Here is a 22,436-nt window from a genome sequence, read left to right on the forward strand (position 1 = left end):
AAAAGAAAATTACAGACCAATATCACTGATGAATATAGATGCAAAAATCCTCAACAAAATACTAGCAAAGAAAATCCAACGACACCTTAAAAGGATCATAAACCATGATCAAGTGGGATTTATCCCAGGGTTGCAAGGATTCTTCAATAGATGCAAATCAATCAATGTGATACACCATATTAACAAATTGAAGAATAAAAACCATATGATCATCTAAATAGATGCAGAAAAAGCTTTTGACAAATTTAACCCCCATTTATGATAAAAACTCTCCAGAAAGTGGGCATAGAGGGAACCTACCTCAACATAATAAAGGCCACATATGACAAACCCACAGCAAACATCATTCTCAATGGTGAAAAACTGAAAACATTTCCTCTAAGATCAGGAACAAGGCAAGGATGTCCACTCTCACCCCTATTATTCAACATAGCTTTGGAAGTCCTAGCCACGGCAATCAGAGAAGAAAAAGAAATGAAAGGAATACAAATTGGAAAAGAAGAAGTAAAACTGTCACTGTTTGCAGATGACATACTATACATAGAGAATCCTAAAGATGCCACCAGAAAACTACTAGCGCTAATCAGTGAAATTGGTAAAGTTGCAGGATAAAACAGATGGAGAGATATACCATGTTCTTGGATTGGAAGAATCAATATTGTGAAAATGACTATACTACCCAAAGCAATCTACAGATTCAATGTAATCCCTATCAAATTACCAGTGGCATTATTTTACAGAACTAGAACAAAAAATCTTAAAATTTGCATGGAGACACAAAAGACCCCGAATAGCCAAAGCAATCTTGAGGGAAAAAACGGAGCTGGGGGAATCAGCCTCCCTGACTGCAGACTATACTACAAAGCTACAGTAATCGAGACAGTATGGTACTGGCACAAAAACAGAAATATAGATCAAGAATGGGAGAAAATATTTGCAAACGAATCAATGGACAAAGGATTACTCTCCAAAATATATAAACAGCTTATACAGCTCAATATTAAGAAAACAAACAACCCAATCAGAAAATGGGCAGAAGACCTAAATAGACATTTCTCCAAAGAAGACATACAGATGGCCAAGAAGCACATGAAAAGCTGCTCAACATCACTAATTATTAGAGAAATGCAAATCAAAACTACAATGAGGTATCACCTCACACCAGTTAGAATGGGCATCATTGGAAAATCTACAAACAACAGATGCTGGAGAGGATATGGAGAAAAGGGGACTCTCTTGCACTGTTGGTGGGAATGTAAATTGATACAGCCACTATGGAGAACAGTATGGAGGTTCCTTAAAAAACTAAAAATAGAGTTACCATATGATCCAGCAATCCCACTGCTGGGCATATACCCAGAGAAAACCATAATTCAAAAAGACACATGCACCCTAATGTTCATTGCAGCACTATCTACAATAGCCAGGACATGGAAGCAACCTAAATGCCCATCGACAGACGAATGGATAAAGAAGATGTGGTACATATATACAATGGAATATTACTCAGCCATAAAAAGGAACGAAATTGGGTCATTTGTTGAGACGTGGTTGGATCTAGAGACTATCATACAGAGTGAAGTAAGTCAGAAAGAGAAAAACAAATATCGTATATTAACGCATATATGTGGAACCTAGAAAAATGGTACAGATGAACTTGTTTGCAGGGCAGAAATTGAGACACAGATGTAGAGAACAAACCTATTGGACACCAAGGGGGGAAAGCGTCTGTGGGGGTGGGGATGGTGGTGTGCTGAATTGGGCAATTGGGGTTGACATGTATACACTGATGTGTATAAAATGGATGACTAATAAGAACCTACTGCATAAAAAAATAAATAAAATAAAATTTAAAAATTTTTAAAAAAAGAAAAAAATATATAAGAACACTGGATGGAGAACATATTGAGGTCCTTGCAGGAATGAACAAAATGACTTCAAACCCCTAATAGAAAATGAAAAGCTATTTCTGATTGAAGTGGCTACATGACATGCCAGTGAGAATTTCAAAACATAAGATATTTAAATGTTAATCCAAATAACAGTGATCTACCTCCAAGGAACAAGTATATTAGAATGCATTTTAGAAAGAATTGTTCTTTCAGAAAAATTCTCAATTGTTTATTTTGTCCGTAAATTTTACACTAGTTCCCTATGGTGAAATGATTTTTTTTTTAATGTATGAAAACAATTGTATGACACATACAGATGAGATGGACAGTACAAACATTTGCTAGTTAAAACTGAATGTAGAAATGTAGCAAACTTGACAAAGGTCTATGTTTTGTAAAGTTCAAGTTAGCATTTTGGACTTCATGGTAACTCCAATTGTCTCATTAAATTGAGTCCATTAGTTTCTGAAACCCATGTTTAAGTAAGAATGCATTCTGGGATTTGTAGTTCCCATGGGCTGAGGACTGTATGAATGACTAGGAAGATATCAACATATTCCTTTTTATGCACCTCTGGGGCATGCCTCACTAAAACAAAGTAAACATATGTGAAAGCAAACATGTTCTGTCATTATCACAACCACATTGCCAATGCTGATATAAAATGTATTCTAAATCAAAGTTTATAGTGATCTCCTGCTATTTCTTCTAATGCTAATAACTGTCCTGACAAATTTGTTTCAAAACTCATCATACAATCCATACTAATGACCAGTTTTTTAAGAATAATTGCCATTTGCTAATGGGTGAGTTGTGTGTATCTATAAATGTAAGAGTCTTTGAATTAATAAATATTACAGTTTACTGTCAATCTGATTCTAATTCTACTGCCAAGCATTTTGGTTATTAGATTACATTTCAGAGTCAGGATGAAGATACCATCTGAAATTTCTTTCCTACAGATGAGATCTGAATATTGATTTTCCGAAGTTTTCTTGAAATCACACCTCGCCCTCTCTGTCAGGTAATTTAAAATACATCCAAGTAAAGAAGAGCATAAAATCTGGTTTTAAAAGCCACAGAATTTCTTTTGGCTTTAGAGTTTTGAAATTACCAAACATACAAAAATTCAGAGAATATTTTAGGGTATTCTATTTAAGTCAAGAACAGAACAAAACAAGTTAACCTAAAACTGGGATGTATTTAGAGATTGCCTACATGTTGGATTTATCTGTGGAAAAAATAATAACAAGAAAAAACTAATACTGCAATGAACAAGCACAGCACACAGCATTCTAAAGAACTTTCATTACAAGAGGTAACAAATAATACAAGAGGAATGGTATGTTTGCTTCCCATCCCTACCCCTGCTTCAATACAGTGTGTGTTTCTTAATATAAGATACTTCTCTGGGATACTTTGTACTTTCCTATCTTCCAGATGAGCAACACCTCATTTCCCTCTTCTCTGTAACCCCAGCGAAAATACACTTCCACCAGCCACAAGGAAGCCCCCCAGCTACTGGCCCAGATGTCAACTATGCAGTATTACCATTGCTGCAGCCTTCCTCTCCGACAGCTCCAAGGCTGCCCTTGAGGGGTCTGTTCCTGAAATAATGCCCTGTGGCCTCCTTCTCTATCTCTCGTCAATCAATTCCTTGGCCAGAATCCTCCCCAAATTTCCAACAAAGTCCAGCTTGTTCATTTGAGTTTCATGGCAGGTAATATTACTTGAGATATCACTTAATTATAACTTGTAACTTAATTGTAACTTGTTATTTTTGTTTTACATGCATGGGGCATGGGTGGAGAGAGAAAAAGAAAAGAAATTAAACAATGTGAATGCACCTTTGTTCAATGTTATCAGCTTCTAAATACTTTATAAGCTGTTAATATACAGCAAAAAACCACCCTGAGAGGAAAACAGTGGGGATTTTCATATGAAATTGTTCAAATAGTATTCAATGCCCACTCTTCAGGATATTGTAAGGTATCTCCACAACCATCTAAGAGATTAACTAGATGACTTTTAAGGTCTCATCGAATTCCATGGTTTCGTGATACAATAATCCATTAATTCACTCAACTTTATTGAGTACCTACCACTTGCAAGGTAAAAGGAGCAGTTGAAATCTAGAAACTTTGTATGCAAAATGTTCAACTTTGTTTTCTACCACATTTCATACAAAGGGGTTAATATTAAAGTTGGTGTTGGTAAGAGGCTTATGATATCCAAGTTCTTACTGAAATACAAAAATAAAACCATTGTTCATACTGTTGAAGAAATGTATTTTTTCTCTCTTGATAGGACGTAATTTGTTTTTGCTGTTGAAGACTTTACTTTTTCTTCCTTTCTTAGACACACAAACACTAATGAGAAAATTAAGTTGCTATGGCAGGCTTGTTGGTTTTTTTTTTTCTTTTTGCCAATAGAATAGCCCTTTTCTTCTCTGTCAATAGTACCCTTCTTTCATGTGAGAAACCCGTAATAAGTGACTTTAGGAAGGGCCAACCCTGCTCCCTCACCCATTGACAAGGGAAGGCAACGACACAGGGCTAGCTCACAGGAGTTACCCACCCCAGTTATGAATTGGTCGATAGATGCAAGGACGAAAATGTGATTGATTCATGGATGGAAGATGTTCCAAGCCTGGAAAAGCCTATTCCTACAGAGTCCTTTCTGTGGGAGCTATCTAAAAAGACCTTTCACCAGAGTCACTAAGTTGGTAGAATGGGAGCCTAAAGTAGCTGGTTGGCCATCCTACCAGCCATGTGTGAAAGCTTGTCCAAGAGATGGAGAGACAAAACCTTGACAACATTACTGTGTTCCTGATCCAGCCGTGCCTGATCCTCCTACTTACACAAATAAACACATTCAGAGATTTAGTTCACATTTCTCACGGCTTCTCCAAACTGAACCTACTTAATGAATACATGAAACAAATTAAAATCACCTCTGTCTTTGAACTGAGGGTTAGCAAAAGAACTGTATATGATAAACATCATTATTTAGACACTTTAAAAAACACGTTACTCTGGAATATGGTTTTTGAACAGAGTGAAGTGTCAGTCCCTAAAGATCAGTTATTTTCCCCAGCACCCCCTTTCTGACTGCCCATTCAGCCCCTCCCCACATCCACAATGTCTAAATAAAACTGTTTTACTTTAAATAGCTGAAGATCAGAAATAAAAGACTTAAATTTTTAAGGTCTAACAAGAATCTTGGTTTTGACATCTATAATGAAACGTTAACTAATAATTGTGCAGTAATACTATCCCTTCTTTTAGCAAGTAAAATGATAAAATATTTCATAACACTTATCTCAAAACACTTTCGAAATAAACATCATGGGATCACTGTCAAGTTCAGTGTTCAATGATTTCTCCTGTCTCCGCTACTTAAAATATGTCTGGATTAACTACCATTTATTACCTTCACCTGTCATCACTTAGCTTATCTGTCACAATCACACAGTAATGATAATTGATTCAGAAGGAGTCCCAGGGAATACATTTTCTTAGCTTAGCCCATAACATCTCAGTGTGGCAGTGTGCACAAAGTGACTGATGTCATCTTCTGTATTCTGTTATCTTCTTCAGAGCAGGTATTTTATCAAAATGGCTGAGTCTTGACTTAAAAAAAATTAACAGAGTCGCTGAAAAGTCTGAGTAAACATCTGGGCTTTAGGTTATCTATGTCATTGATTTTAATAAATTGGTATTTTTATTGTTTTGGCCAAAGTTACATAACATACTGCTAGCCATCTCCTTTGCCAACATTAGGGTTGAGCAATGCTCATTCATCAGATACTTGTGGAGCCCCTACCATGAGCCTGACTTTGAGATATTTTCCAAGGTCACAGAGAGACATATGACATGGTGTCCTAACAATGCAGCTGATGTGATGTATATATTCCCATAGCATTTGGTAGGGTTGTCCTGGGCATTAACCATTTCTAAGCCCTTTGCAACCACCTCTGCTGCTGAATCCTCCCTATCCTCCCTCTACTGTTCAATGCTCTCAAACCTCAGGCAGTGAACTGGCTGCACAAGCGCCACCTGGGGGAGATTTGGTAAAATGCAGGTTCCCAGGCCCTGCTTCAGAGGAATCTGACTCAATAGATTTGGAGTGAAAAAATGGGGATCTATGTTTTTTAAAAAAACTCCCTCTTGAGTATGATGTACAACCATGTTTTGGAAGCACTTTTCCACATATCTTTTCTTCTGAGGATGGAAAATAGGACAGCTATTCATGGGTCAGTATTAGGGCTTTTAAAAACCCACCAGCTCCCAAAATATTTCTATCACTGGACTTATCAGGGCGCCTGATAATTTCTCCTTTATAGTAGTTCTTTTAACTTTAGGCAAAGGTCATTCTCTACCTAAAATATAGCAGTGATTATTCATTAGCCATAAGATAAAGAGAAACCTCCTCTCTGTGGCATACCTGGCCCTCCATGATCTGGCCATTGCCTACCTGTCCATCACTATTTGTCTCAGGATCTTCTTCTCAATAGCCTTCTCCCCTGCCTGTAGCCCAGTGATGCAAAATTGCTTACTGCTCTCCTAATACTCCACACCCACTCAGCTCTGGGGCCTTGGTATGTGCTCTTCCTATTGCTCAGCTGTCTGCCCACACCTTTTATACCTAGAAAATAATCTTATGAAGAATGCCCTGATTCCTTCCTATACTCTCCTTTTTCCCTGTAACTATATTTTATACAGGTTTCTGCTGAAGCCTCTCTAAACTTACTGGACTTAACTTGTTTAAATGTCCATCTTTTTTTTTTGTGGTACGCGGACGTCTCACTGTTGTGGCCTCTCGCGTTGTGGAGCACAGGCTCCGGACGCGCAGGCTCAGCGGCCATGGCTCACGGGCCCAGCCGCTCCGCGTCATGTGGGATCCTCCCGGACCGGGGCACGAACCCGTGTCCCCTGCATCGGCAGGCGGACTCTCAACCACTGCGCCACCAGGGAAGCCCCTAAACATCCATCTTTTGATGTCTGAAATTTACCTTTAAATAGTCCCCTCCCTCCCCCCAAAAAAGAAAAGGTGAGAGCGAGAGAGAGCGAGAGAGAGCGAGAGAGAGCGAGAGAGAGAGAGAGAGAGAGAGAGAGAGGGCTGCAGTGTTAATGGAAGAATGTTAACAATTAGTAAATCTAGGTGAGATCTCTGTAGGCTTGAAATTTTTCAAAATGAAAAGTTAACTACCCCAAATGGCCTACCTTTGTGTAAGTTTCTGGAGTATGGGAAGCATCATACTCATCTTTTATTGCCCACATCTCATACCTGCTTTCATTAACTACTGAATGAATCAGTGAGTGAGAGGAATAGCACATTAATATCTTGATCTCTTTTGATGCATGAGTTATATTTTACCTTGTGGAAAGTAGTTTGAATTCCAGCTGAGGTTGGGGGGGTGGGGTGGGGGGGTTTGTGGTGGAGGGTCAGGAGCAGAGGAGGCTGGAATTTCTAAGCTGCTGAGACTGTTTCTACAGGGTAGAAGGTGCAAGAAATGGTGAAGTTGGGATGAACTGTCCCCCAGGCAAAACTTGAGTACAAAACGTATTCCCTATGTCAGGCCCCATGCTTTGAGAATTCTTTTTTTTTTTTAGTGGGGGCTGAGGAAGATTTTGCACACCCATAAAAATGTAGCTGTCTATTCATTTGGAATTTCAATTTTCACACAGCAGTTACAATTATCAAACTTTTAATTTTATCAGACATTCTGAACTTCTTAATTATTACTTACAACAAAATAAGTGCCTACCAGTGACCTATTAGTCCAACTTTCCCCACATATTACTTTCTTGATTTGTATTGAAATAATAGCTGACCTTTCCAAAAAAAAAAAATAAGGGGCTTCCCTGGTGGCGCAGTGGTTGAGAGTCCTCCTGCCGATGCAGGGGACAAGGGCTCGTGGCCCGGTCTGGGAGGATCCCACATGCCGCGGAGCGGCTGGGCTCGTGAACCATGGCCGCTGAGCCTGCGCGTCTGGAGCCTGTGCTCCGCAACGGGAGAGGCCACAACAGTGAGAGGCCCGCGTGCCGCAAAAAAAAAAAAATAATAATAATAATAATAATGACTGTAGTCCTATCTTTTTACTAAGATATATTTCTATCTTTACACTAATGTGTCTCCTTAGCACATTTACTAATGTGCTAAGGAGACACATTATTCTCTTGTAAACTGGAGGACCCATCCTACAAATGAGCTTCCAGTTTCTACTTATGTCTTAATTTGGGAGAAAGTTGCCCCATCAGGCTGTTCCTGGGGAGTTAATAACACCTGGGCCCTCACCTCATGAGTCTTCTCTGAGCCCTTCTTTACACCCTCATTCCCTGTTACTTGCTTTAGAGCATAATAAAGCCCTCCCTTCACCTTGGTGCCTTCCTTAAATTGGAAAAAAGTGGTGGGTGGGTTACACAAAATATCACAGAGAAAAATTAGTTAGACACTATCTGAAGTGCAAAAAAAAAAAAAAACTACTTCAATTTTTCAAACTCTAAAGAAAAAAAATTTATTTCTTGTCCTTTGAAAAAAAAAAACATATTCTCAGATATAAAAAATCCATTCTCAGGTTAAAGAAGCCTCAGGGCAGTCACCAAATACAACACTTAGATTAACTGACAGTAGCAGTAATAACATGTTTTGGTTTTGTTTAGCTTTTTTTTTTTTTTTTTTAAAGCTAGTTGTTAAACAGAACAAAATGGAATGCCCAGTTGACAGTGTAAGCAGGCTTTGTGTTGACAATAAGATATGGAGCTTCTAAGATGAGCAATCCATGAGAAATAGCTTGCCTCAGGACTCAGTCAAGGCCAGCTTAATTTAAGTTTTCCTCTCCCACTTGTTTAGTCATTAAACTCAGGAAAGTATTTTGGAATTGGATCTGAGAAAAAGACACTCTGGCCAACATCATAAAGCTGGTTATTTAAAGAGATGCTAAAAGGCACTACTTTCCCTTTGGGTTCCAAAAGAATAGGAAACCAAGGCTATTCTGAGATACCTGAAAAATGCACTCTTTTTAAGTGTAGCTTTGAAATCGCTGGTTTTAAGTATAGCATATTTTATGGACATTATAGCACCTCAACTGCCATGCAGCACACGAAAAGGATTATGGATTTTCTCTTCAATGGAGCATTAAATAGTCCCCTGAATAGCAATTTTCTAAAAGAGCAAATATAGGTGGTGTATCCTGCATATGTTTTCCTGACACTGCAGAGTCTTTCTGTAACACACACTGCACGATACAGGTAACAGTTTCTGGTTCATAGAAAAAAACAACAACAACTCAGTTTTACCACTAAAGTGAAAGCAATTAATTTAGGATACTTAAAAGCAAAGAGTGAAATTTTTGGAAACTTTTGAGAATAGTAGATTGTTAAGTTCATTACTTTTGTCAGTCTCCTGCACATAACATCACAGATTTGTTCTGGCTTTTGCTGTTCTTCTTAGCTTACTTTGATCTTGTTCTTTTTAGAATACTTTACACTTTCATTTCTGCCTACCCACAACCTCTTAGCCTTCACATCCCAATTCCAATGCTGCCTCTTCCGTGAAACCTTTCTATTCACCCCAGCCAAAAGCAATTCCTCCTTCGCCTGGATTCCTTTGTCACTTTATTTTCACCTTTCTAATTTGCATGTTACATTTCACTCTATAGTACAATCGTGAAAGAGCAAGTTGTAAATTCTGTCAATTATAAGGCTCGTGAACCATGGCCGCTGAGCCTGCGCGTCTGGAGCCTGTGCTCCGCAACGGGAGAGGCCACAACAGTGAGAGGCCCGCGTGCCGCAAAAAAAAAAAAATAATAATAATAATAATAATGACTGTAGTCCTATCTTTTTACTAAGATATATTTCTATCTTTACACTAATGTGTCTCCTTAGCACATTTACTAATGTGCTAAGGAGACACATTATTCTCTTGTAAACTGGAGGACCCATCCTACAAATGAGCTTCCAGTTTCTACTTATGTCTTAATTTGGGAGAAAGTTGCCCCATCAGGCTGTTCCTGGGGAGTTAATAACACCTGGGCCCTCACCTCATGAGTCTTCTCTGAGCCCTTCTTTACACCCTCATTCCCTGTTACTTGCTTTAGAGCATAATAAAGCCCTCCCTTCACCTTGGTGCCTTCCTTAAATTGGAAAAAAGTGGTGGGTGGGTTACACAAAATATCACAGAGAAAAATTAGTTAGACACTATCTGAAGTGCAAAAAAAAAAAAAAACTACTTCAATTTTTCAAACTCTAAAGAAAAAAAATTTATTTCTTGTCCTTTGAAAAAAAAAAACATATTCTCAGATATAAAAAATCCATTCTCAGGTTAAAGAAGCCTCAGGGCAGTCACCAAATACAACACTTAGATTAACTGACAGTAGCAGTAATAACATGTTTTGGTTTTGTTTAGCTTTTTTTTTTTTTTTTTTAAAGCTAGTTGTTAAACAGAACAAAATGGAATGCCCAGTTGACAGTGTAAGCAGGCTTTGTGTTGACAATAAGATATGGAGCTTCTAAGATGAGCAATCCATGAGAAATAGCTTGCCTCAGGACTCAGTCAAGGCCAGCTTAATTTAAGTTTTCCTCTCCCACTTGTTTAGTCATTAAACTCAGGAAAGTATTTTGGAATTGGATCTGAGAAAAAGACACTCTGGCCAACATCATAAAGCTGGTTATTTAAAGAGATGCTAAAAGGCACTACTTTCCCTTTGGGTTCCAAAAGAATAGGAAACCAAGGCTATTCTGAGATACCTGAAAAATGCACTCTTTTTAAGTGTAGCTTTGAAATCGCTGGTTTTAAGTATAGCATATTTTATGGACATTATAGCACCTCAACTGCCATGCAGCACACGAAAAGGATTATGGATTTTCTCTTCAATGGAGCATTAAATAGTCCCCTGAATAGCAATTTTCTAAAAGAGCAAATATAGGTGGTGTATCCTGCATATGTTTTCCTGACACTGCAGAGTCTTTCTGTAACACACACTGCACGATACAGGTAACAGTTTCTGGTTCATAGAAAAAAACAACAACAACTCAGTTTTACCACTAAAGTGAAAGCAATTAATTTAGGATACTTAAAAGCAAAGAGTGAAATTTTTGGAAACTTTTGAGAATAGTAGATTGTTAAGTTCATTACTTTTGTCAGTCTCCTGCACATAACATCACAGATTTGTTCTGGCTTTTGCTGTTCTTCTTAGCTTACTTTGATCTTGTTCTTTTTAGAATACTTTACACTTTCATTTCTGCCTACCCACAACCTCTTAGCCTTCACATCCCAATTCCAATGCTGCCTCTTCCGTGAAACCTTTCTATTCACCCCAGCCAAAAGCAATTCCTCCTTCGCCTGGATTCCTTTGTCACTTTATTTTCACCTTTCTAATTTGCATGTTACATTTCACTCTATAGTACAATCGTGAAAGAGCAAGTTGTAAATTCTGTCAATTATAAACCAGATGAGAGCACGGACTTTCTTTAGGACAGTACAATATTTCTTTTTTTCCATTTGTTCAAGTTGAAGCTACCGCAAAAGGTAAATAGCAAAAAAATAGTAAAATCAGTGCCTCAAAATTCATATTCTGAAAAAGTTCTGACTTAAAAAGCCAACATAATTAGATGTTCCATGTGCCATTTTAGTGATTCATGGGCTTCTTATAAAGTAGCCCTTTGTGTTTAGAAGAGTAAGATACTAAAACAGTCATTGAGACGTTAGTGAAGGATGTTTGCTTACAAATGCTGATGAATCTGCAGTAAAGAAGGGAGGTCAGGTACATTCCAATGACGCCACCGCTCGACATAGTCAGGTACTGGCTAATGATACAGAAAGCCAATTCAGAGAACAAATAAAGCTAGAAAATAGGCTTATTGAAACTTGATTATTGCACAGATATTGCTAACATGATAAATTTTTTTTACTATACATGCAATGTAAATATGGTGATATGAAGGTTCATGCCCCGGTCTGGGAGGATCCCACATGCCGCGGAGCGGCTGGGCCCGTGAGCCATGGCCGCTGAGCCTGCACGTCTGGAGCCTGTGCTCCGCAACAGGAGAGGCCACAACAGTGAGAGGCCCGCGTACCGCAAAAAAACAAAAACAATTAAGTCTTACTGTGGAAAAGAAACTACAACTGCACGACACAGTGAGCTTAGTGACATAATGAAGATCGTAGATTTATAAAGGCTAATGCATGACATTTGATATTATTTTCTTTATTACGTGATCAGATGAAAGCTGGTGATGGCCAACCACTATTGCATGCTGAGGTACGATGGTTACTGAGAGAAAAATTTTTTTCAAGAACGTGTAACTACAAAGTAAACTTCCAGTGATTCTGTAAAGTAAAAATAAATAAATAAATAAATAATAAAATAAAATTCATATCCTGAGAAGAAAGGTCATTAAACTTTTCTTTCAGATAATAATTCCTTAAAAGCCAATTTAAAAAAATCCAGTTTCCATTAGATTATAAGTTCCCAAAAGCCAAACCATGCCCCACTTTCTTCAGCCTCCCACAGCTCCAAGTTCAGAACCTTGTGGTTTGTCAGTGTTAACTATTATTTGGTGATTCAAAAATACTACTGTGTCTACTGAGCCAACGCTACACAGTTTACATGGCTCTATCTACTTGCCATTTTAAGATTAAAGTCTCCTTGGATCCCAGTACTTAATACAAATCCAAAAACGTAACACATATCCCAAATATTTCTATCATCTTGGTGTGTGTTTTCCTAGAGACTTCAGGAACTGATAAAATATATTCATGATCTACACCACTGATGAGTGAGGTACCTTCATATTTAGAAAAATAAATGACTCTTACAGCCTTATTTTCATATATGTAGAACATGAATGGTGAGAGAGATGCATTCATTATAAAGACCTATCAACACTGAGGCCTCACTACTGTATACTTTGATTACTCAATACCACACTTTGTCTTCTGTCAGTAATTCTAATTTAACTACGTAATGCTTTTAGCAGTGTTCAGGTAGGCAAAGCTACTCAAAACTATTACATATTTTCTTTCTCTATTTTCTTTATTCACACCTTGCTTTATATCAAAAATAAAATGATTATTCTACAGTAGGAGACTGCACTTTAATAACTGCAATACACTCATCAGAAGAACTAAAATAAAAAAGTAATGCAATACTAAATGCTGATGAGGATGCAGAAAAACTGAATCCCTCAACATTGCTGGTAATAATATAAAATGGTACAGCCACTCTGCAAAACAGTCTGGTACTTTTCTATAAAAATAAACATAAAATTACCATAAGACTCAGTATTTATCCCAGAGAATTGAAAACTTCTGTCCACAGAAAAGACTGCACATGAATGTTCATAGCAGCTTTATTTGTAATACCCCAAACATGGACACAGCTAATATGTGCCTGAATGGGTGAATGATTAAACAAACTGGTACATTCATACCATCGAATGCTATCTAGCAAAAGAAAGGATGAGCTATGTTACATACAACTTGGATGAATCTCAAGGGCTTTATGATGTGTGAAAAAGACCAAATGCAAAAGGTCAAAACTGTATGCTTCCATTTATATAAATAACATTCTTGAATAATGAAATTATAGTAATGGAAGACAGATTTGTGGTTGCCAGGGTTTAGGGGTTGTGCCTGGGAAGAGATACAAATGAGTATGAAGAGGTAGCAGAGGGAGATCTTTGTGATAAAGGAATTCTTTGATTGCAGAAGTGGTTACACTAAATCTACACATGTGATAAAATGATAGAGTACTATGCAAATACATTGTATCAATATCAAGTTCCTGGTTTTGTATTATACTATAATTGAGTATGTTATAACCATTGGAGGAAACTGGGTGAAGGATACCCAGGTCCTTTCTGAACTAACTTTGCAACTTCCTGTGAGTCTAAAATTATTTCTAAAAATGGTTAAAATTTAAAATACATAAAAAGAAAATAAAATCTTGTAAATATGTAAAACTGGATGGAATTCAATGACAGTAAGCATATATATACTAGGACTCTTCTGGGTATCTGGGTCTATATTGTTGCTCCATATTTATTTTTTAATGTTACATGTATGTTATCAGTCTTCCTCTAGATTGTAAGTTTCAGGAGGGCAATGATTTTCATCTGTTTTGTTCACTGATGAATCCCAAGAGCTTAGATCAGTGTTTGCATACATAATGTATTCAGTCAAAATCTGTTGAATGAGACAAGTGAGACAGTAGATCTATTGCTTTAGCATGTATATGCAATAACTTGCGGTACAAGATGAAAAGATACTCAGTCTCAGATCCTGATCATGAGAATTGTAATAATCATACCAAAACATCTTTTTATCTCCTTAACTTTCCATTTGATCTTGTCTTTCATTTACTCAAGTGCAGACACACAGTTACTCTAACTGTTGCTTATGTAAGTTCTCAGTAAACAAAAAATGCCTTGTTAGCCTTGAAGTATATAACTTGACATTGTAAAGTACAAAAATAATTTAAAAAATATGAAGTTCTATTATATTTTTTAAAAATAATAATAGTTAGGACTTCCCTGGTGGCACAGTGGTTAAGAATCCGCCTGCCAATGCAGGGGACACGGGTTCAAGCTCTGGTCCAGGAACATCCCACATGCTGCGGAGCAACTAAGCCCGTGCGCCACAACTACTGAGCCCACATGCCACAACTACTGAAGACCGCACGCCTAGAGCCCGTGCTCCACAACAAGAGAAGCCACCGCAATGAGAAGTCCGTGTACCACAACGAAGAGTAGCCCTCGCTCACCACAACTAGAGAAATCTCACGCACAACAACGAAGACCCAACACAGCCAAAAATTAATTAATTAATTAATAATAATAATAATTAACATTGACTTTAAAATGTTGTAACAATATAGTTCAATATATCAGTATAGCTCTTAGTCTCATAGTGATGGGAAGATTATTTAAATAGATAAGACATCAGAAAATAATTTTGTGCTATTTTATCATTATAATAAATAACATTATTATAACAATATAATAATAACACTTTATTATTATTATGATCACTAAGAATCCAAAGAATTCCATAGAAAGCATTTGCGTGTCTCAATACAAGGCTGTATCTTGTCCTGCTACTCTAACCATGTGAGGATCTTTAGAACTAAAATATAAAAGTTTAATTTTACCTAATTTTGGCCTTAGCCTGTATGTGAATTATGTGACGTCCCCCACCAGGTGTTCCTCTGGCCAATCCACACTGCCTCCACCAGGGGCCCTAAGGATCTGCACACCAGAATCTTCCATGCTGGCACAGGACAAGACTTAGGTCACTTTTCCCCATTGGGGACCAAGGCATCTTCATTGTTGGCTGTGATGTAAAGCACTTTTTGTGAAATCAAGTGTACACTTCTAGATAGGAAGAGGTCTGAGTGCTCAGCTTGTGCCAGGAGACCTCAGGATACGGCATAGTGGAAAGATCACGACAAACTGGATTTTAATCAGAGTGGGAGTCCCAGCTCAGCCAGTTACCCGCCCTGAGCAAGTCATCAAACCTCTCTGAGAACAGACTGGTGGCTGCCAGAGGCAATGTGCTTTCCTCATAATATTGTCATAAGGACAAAATGAGATGATGCATGGCAAGTGTTTAGCACAGTGCCTGGCCACTGCAGTCTTCTATAAGGTTAGCAACTGTTAGCATCATCATCATTACTAACAGTTGCCAAAATGTAAGATAATGGTAAGGTCATAAATGTTTTGGAAACCACGTACTTCCTTTTACAGGCAGTTTACGCCTTTATTTCACTATCAACATAGGTTATATACTCTCCTCTGTAAACCATACTTACTGAATTTAAGTTTTAGTTTATACATACAGTATGGAAACAAAATGGCTTTCTGGCTTAAAATATTTTCTGATGCAAGAGAAAGGAACATACCATACCTAATTCCAGCTGTGAAAACCTGACTGCACATGCCCATTTGATGCCCTGTTTGTAAGGGCTGCCCTTAATGCAGACTGGCACACACATAACGGAACTCAATGTCTGGTTGGCTTCCAGTTTGAAACAGAAGCTGCAGCTAATGGGCTGCTGAAAACCCTGAGGGCCATAGATGTCCAGGGTGGAAATAGCCTCTAACTTAAAGCTTGCCATGGCCCTCATTCAGTTAAGAATTCTTGGGGCAACTCTTTAACTTTCAGTGGTTCCTGTGCTAAAACCAAATTAGTAAAATATCAGATGGTTCTGTTGTTGCTAGGAAATGTCAGTAACATAAGCCATGACAGAAATAGACAAAATTAAGAAAACTAACTTGGAAAATTCTGACATTGTATTGAATCAGTCAATGTGGATTCAAAAAAAAAAATAAGCAGGCCTTTTTTTTTTTTTGGTCACTTTTCAAACCAGAGCCATTTACTAAAGGCCCATAAAACGTCCATTTTAGCAGAAAATCTGCTCATAAAGGAAATGCCAAAACCACCTTTCCCTTTCAAAGTTACAACCTATTCCCTTTATAATTAAATGTAAACAGAATCAGATATTTTCTTTTCCTCAATTTACTGTGAAAAAATTTTTGTACAAAGAAGATTTCTTTTGTACAGACCCAATAAAATATGGTATTTTAAAACGGATTTAAAATGTACCCAAAGAGCTCTATGACATTATTTTTCATAAATGAATTTTCTTAACTTTTCCTTCTTGGGTATTTGCATATAAATGACTCTTCCATGTCTGCTCTGTGAAATGACTTAAATAATATAATTAGAAATAATCTACAGGTGCATGGATTAGATTATTAGAAGTGGTTTCTTTTGTTTGAGGGGTGTGTCTGTACCCTTGGATTTGTTTAAATTTTACTACCTTTCCCTCAGATCTGTAGCTTTTTATGTGACTGAAAAAACAGAGTCCTGGAGGCTTATCAAGAATGTCATTGTGTGTTTTACTGGAGAACTTGAACTCTACCATGCTTGAATAAAAAACCAAAATAACAACAAAGAGAAGGAATGACACATTCCCTAAGACTTGATGAAAGCTAGGACATTGGGAAGTTTTTGTACCAAAAAGAAGGATAAATAAATATAAGTTCTAAACTAACGTTTATTCACAGGATGAAGCCAAAGTAGAGGAAAGAGACAGTTACTTCTGTCTTAAAGAGTTAGCTCTCTTCCCTGCCCCAGAAACAAAACTTCTCACACGCAATACTCCCACAGCCCCATATTTCAAGTTTGACCTTAAATTCTACCTTCTCCATGAAACTACTCCAGCTAAATCAATTTCTCTTTTCACCTGAACTTGCCTATTGTACTTTCACTATCATCAATTTTCATCTGGGGACCTAATTAATCATCCAATGCCTTGATGTTGTGATTTCACTGCATCATGGATCTCCTGGGGTCATTTCCCCATATGTTATGACATATTATAAATTTCTCGAGGCCAAAGATGTCTCTTCCGTTTCTTTTGTGCCTCCCCACCCTGCAATGACAAGTACAGAGCCAGGAACACAGCAGACAGGGAGGCCAGTCCAGCAGAGCAGAGCCATCATGGTGCTACACAACTAGACTCCTGCAAATCCTCTAAGATCCACAGCTGTAACATTGATAATTAATTACAGAGTGGTCCTTTTCAGTCAATTGAGAAGTCACATCCTTACAACTCTCGAATGAGTGGGATTTTATACTCCAGCTAATGGCCGAGGCATTAGCTGGAGTATAAAATTAGTTCATTAGTTTCCTCATTTGTAAAATGGGGATTAAAAATAATAGTAGCTGATAACCATTCGACACTTACTATGTTGTGAAGCACTGTTCTAAAGTCTTTAAATGTTTTAACTCATTGAATCCTCACACACACCTTATTAGGTAGGCACTATTATTACCCCATTTTATAGGTGAAGAAACTGAGAGAGGGCAAGAAACTTTCCCAGAGTTACACATCTATGCAGCAACCCTGGGATTCACATCTAGGCAGGCAGAGCTTACACGCTCACCTGCAAGGTGTATTGCCTCTCATAAAATTTACCCCTCATGATTATTTTAAGGATTAAACAAATTAATAGTTTTAAAATATTAATACTTGATATTAAATATTAAATATTTTAAAGTGGTTGACACATAGTAAGTACTCAATAAAAGTCCACGGTATTATGTTTATAAGTATGTCATAATTTAGGCTTCAAAACTCTACAACTAATTTAGACAAAAATGATCTAGATAATAACTTAATATATGCTGACACAATCTCTGCCCAGAAGGAAGCTTACACTCTTAGGAGAAATATATATGCATGTAGAAAAACTAAGAAAAACCGATGTTAAAAGTGACACTAACTGATGAGGAAGAGCCCATTAGACCTGCAGGTGGCAATTGTGGCTTGCCCTTGCCCTATCCAGCATCTTATCACGTAGGGCTCTAAGTAGCTCCTTTTAGCAGGTACCCAAGATGATTCTGGTGTAAATACTCATAAACCACACTTTCAGCACATTTATATAGGCCACACTTGAACAGGTACCATAATAGAGTGTGAGACTATACTTATATAAAGAGGTGCTGATTGAGAAGCCCAGTGGAAACAAGTGGAGAGAGATGGGCCCAAGGTGGGGCTGGAGCCCAGGGAATGCTTCCCAGAGGAGGGAGACTTAGCATTCTAAAGCAAGGACATCAATAATTCACTCGGAAACTCATCCTCCAGCTCAGTTAAAAGAAGAATAATGACACAAATCAGAAAAACTAAAAGTATGAATAATTTATCAGTTCCACCCTGTTCTCTTAGGAGCCCAAATGTTCTGTACATTAATAACTGAGTCTTCTTAAAACCCTCAGAACTGTTGTGAGCAAGAAGAGCACGGTATGTGAATACCATTAAATCATCTCTATATTCTTTACCACAGTCCTTTTTTTTTTTTTGGATAGGATAGGTGTTGTTTTTATTTACATATACCAACAAACAAAAAACAAAAGCTTTCCTTCCTGCTTGCCATTTGCTTCCTTTTGTATGTCTCAAGGTCCTCTCAGGAGTTAAAGTCTAAACCCCGAAAGGAATCCTGGGAGGAAAGCAGGCCCACCGCAGAAGCTGCTGCACATTCCTCCAGATACAGGGAGGGCACCCGAGGTTGTGCCTCCACAGAGGGGCTGGTTGAGGTGAGAACTGGAATACTGTTAGGGTTTCTCCATGGAACCTATGAATGCAGTTGTCTAAGTGAGTCTCAGAGGTACTGAACAGTTCAGGTCTGAAGGCAGAAATCCTCTTAGGATTGTTTACAGCAAGTTTCTTCTTATACCAATAGGTGACCCAGAGGCAAGGTCTTAACTGGGGTTTTTATTTTTAAAAGCCTTCCCTTTCCACTCTGGCCTGATGCCATCACGTGACAGCTTTCTTTTTCTGAATTCTTAACTGAATTGAAGCAGAGCTGATTTCATGCCCATCCTGCTGGGAGCAGTCCCTTTCTCATATTTTGCCCGTTAGTAGAAACAGGAAAGACTGGTAGATAGCCTGAGTTTTTTCACTGGGTTGGTTTGGCCCCATCACCATAGTGATAGCTCTGACCACAGTCATTCCAGCTGATCCTTTAACAGGTCTGTAAGGTACCAAAACAGTCACTAGGGTAGCCCAGAGATTAGTAAGGTTTATATTTACATCTCCCGAGTTTTTTAAACAGACTGACTTGCACAAAGCTGGATTATGGCATTTTACCACAGCTATTATGAGAAGAAATATTGTTCTAAGATTTTTAATTAGTTGCATCCTCTCTTAAGGCTTACTCTCTCACTCCCGCTACGTATCGAATTCTTCAATTAAGATTATCCCTTAATTCTTACATCAGAAACCCAGAAAACAGAGTTGCTTTCTACCTCTTTAATTCTCCATAAGGCATCAGTATTATACTATGATATATGAATACGTATGTGTGTGTGTGTGTGTGTGTGTATATATATATATATATATATATTTGCTTTTTTTTAAAAGTAGAAGTTCTCTCCTCATTCACCTTTGTTTCATACAAAGTAGGTGCCCAAGTAGGTAGTTAGAAATTAAATAAAGGCCACAAAAACTTCCCAACGAAGATCATTAAAGAGAAAAATCCTTTCTTCCTCTTATTACAGCTGATCTTTGACACATGCCAGGTAAGAAAAAAGGAATCACGCGTGGTGATGGGAAGACTGGACCTCTCCCTCTCTGGGTTGCAGCTGAACTTCTATTGGTGGTCCTAGTAAAATATATAACTCTTCATTTGTTCTAAGCAAGTCCTTCTTTCAGCTTTCCTTCAAACAATGCCTTTACTCTCCCACTAGAGTATGAGGATTTAGAGATTTCGAGCAGCAAGTTTCCGGTTGGGTAGCAGTCTCTTTAAATCGTGTGTTGGCTATGTAGAGAGAGGGAAAGTTATGGGAGAATGGCAGGGGAGGATGGTGAGAGAAAGAGAGAAATATATCTTCTTCTTTGGGAGCACTGGAAGAAAGCAAGCTTTTCAAAGTCGTTGCCGGTATCTCATGAACGCCCAGGATGCTACCATGATGAGGGCAAACACTGGCACCAGCACCCCAGTTATGTAAATACCACTTGGCTCCCCTTCACCGTGATGTCCTATAGGCCCATTCTGCACCTGTAACCTGTGCTGCACTCTCAGGGACACAGCATAGCCTGTATTACGAAAGAGGTCTACAGCATCCTGGTGCAGCAGGTTCTTTAGGTCTTGGCCGTTTACCGAGAGGATCTTATCACCCTCCTGGAGCCGCCCATCCAGGGCTGCAGCCCCGTTCCCTTTGATGCGGCTGACGTAGATGCCACTGTCATTGGAGACATACTGCTGATCTGTGCCACCGACAATGTTGACGTCCAGCCTTTAATCTTCGCAGCATCATAACGGATTTGTGAAAACTCATGAAGACCAAAAGAACCTCCAACAATCAGCAACTTTCCTTTGCCTCCCAGTGCAGGGCCCTTCCAGATAGGTCTCCACCAGGCAAAAGCAATCCCACAGTCCTTTTTCACATGTTTCCTTTTTTACTACACAGAGATGAATGGTTCCTGAAATTATGTAATGGATACATGTATTCACTCATTCACTCATTCATTTATTCATTCTACAAACACAATTTGTTGAATATCTAATCTACGCACAGTGCTATAGGTCCTAAGGGGAAACCCATTCAACAGTCTAATGAAGAAGACAAAAATGAAACATAGATGGTTTTCCGTGAAACAGATAATATAGTAGAGGTAGGTAGTTTACAAGTTGCAGAGAGGCCTCAGAGGAGAATGAGGTCAATAGCATAAACGGGGAGGATTCCAGACAGGTTTCAGAGAGCAATAATAACTTCCTCACTGTCAAATCTCACGGCACATTCCTCAAACACGCTGCTGCTTCCAACACTATCCAAAACTGTCTTGAAATTTCCCTTTGCCCACATTTTGTGATGAGACCCTGATTATTTTTGCCTCTAACCTTCCATGGCCCTTTTCCAATTCCATTGATGGCACCTCTGTTCAAGCTTTTTAATGTGATTGTTTGATGGTAGTTGTTTCTTCTGATTTGGGCCAGAGTTTCTTATTCTTTACTGTGCATGAGAATTGCGAAATCTTTTAAAAATGTACAGGTGTCCCAGCATTCCCTTGACTTGGGTTTTGGGGCCTGGATATATGAGCCATGTGCTTTTTTTTTTTTTTTTTTTTTTTTAAAGATTCTTATGCCAGTCAGGATGAGAACCACCTACGTAGGCTTGCCTACCTCTAACTGTCCCATGTGGAGACTGTTCATTTTCACATCATTCCCTCTCACCGGCTTCCTGAAAAAAAGGCCTGCTTATTTTTTTTTTTTGAATCCACATTGACTGATTCAATACAATGTCAGAATTTTCCAAGTTAGTTTTCTTAATTTTGTCTATTTCTGTCATGGCTTATGTTACTGACATTTCCTAGCAACAACAGAACCATCTGAAGCCTTTATTATGTTGAGGTAAGTGCCATCTATGCCTACTTTCTGGAGGATATTTATCATAAATGGGTGTTGAAGTTTATCAAAAGCTTTTTCTGTGTCTATTGAGATATCATATGATTTTTATCCTTCAATTTGTTAATATGGTTTATCACATTGATTGATTTGCATATACTGAAGAATCCTTGCATTCCTGGGATAAACCCCACTTCATCATGGTGTATGATCCTTTTAATGTGCTGTTGGATTCTGTTTGCTAGTATTTTGTTGAGGAATTTTGCATCTATGTTCATCAGTGATATTTGTTGTAGTTTTCTTTCTTTGTGACATCCTTGCCTGGTTTTGGTATCAGGGTGATGGTGGCCTCATAGAATGAGTTTGGGAGTGTTCCTCCCTCTGCTATATTTTGGAAGAGTTTGAGAAAGACAGGTGTTAGCTCTTCTCTAAATGTTTGACAGAATTCGCCTGTGAAGCCATCTTGTCCTGGGCTTTTGCCTGTTGGAAGATTTTTAATCACAGTCTCAATTTCAGTGCTTGTGACTGGTCTGTTTATATTTTCTACTTCTTCCTGGTTCAGTACCGGAAGTTTGTGCTTTTCAAGGAATTTGTCCATTTCTTCCAGGTTGTCCATTTTATTGGCATAGAG

The 22,436-nt window shown here is 38.2% G+C and overlaps 2 protein-coding genes across 13 annotated transcripts in view; both read right to left on the minus strand.

The window, feature by feature from the left end:
• CCDC141 (coiled-coil domain containing 141) overlaps positions 1–22,436 on the minus strand; it is a 210,708-nt gene that overhangs the window by 170,315 nt on the left and 17,957 nt on the right. The window contains exon 2 of one of the 12 annotated variants that reach the window (XM_055088822.1): positions 11,622–11,701. The exons of the other annotated variants lie outside the window; for them this stretch is intronic. The gene's annotated coding sequence lies outside the window, so the exon portion shown is untranslated. The remainder of the gene's footprint in view (positions 1–11,621; positions 11,702–22,436) is intronic. 12 annotated transcript variants of the gene reach the window in all.
• LOC112064560 (synaptojanin-2-binding protein-like) lies at positions 19,809–21,327 on the minus strand. The gene is made up of 2 exons (XM_024122296.3): positions 21,302–21,327; positions 19,809–20,696 (listed from the first exon to the last, which is right to left on the minus strand). Exons 1-2 carry the CDS (start codon positions 21,325–21,327, stop codon positions 20,324–20,326), a joined length of 399 nt encoding a protein of 132 aa, XP_023978064.1. The 3' UTR covers positions 19,809–20,323.

This window comes from Physeter macrocephalus, chromosome 2, assembly GCF_002837175.3.
Source record: "Physeter macrocephalus isolate SW-GA chromosome 2, ASM283717v5, whole genome shotgun sequence".
Taxonomy (NCBI): domain Eukaryota; kingdom Metazoa; phylum Chordata; class Mammalia; order Artiodactyla; family Physeteridae; genus Physeter; species Physeter macrocephalus.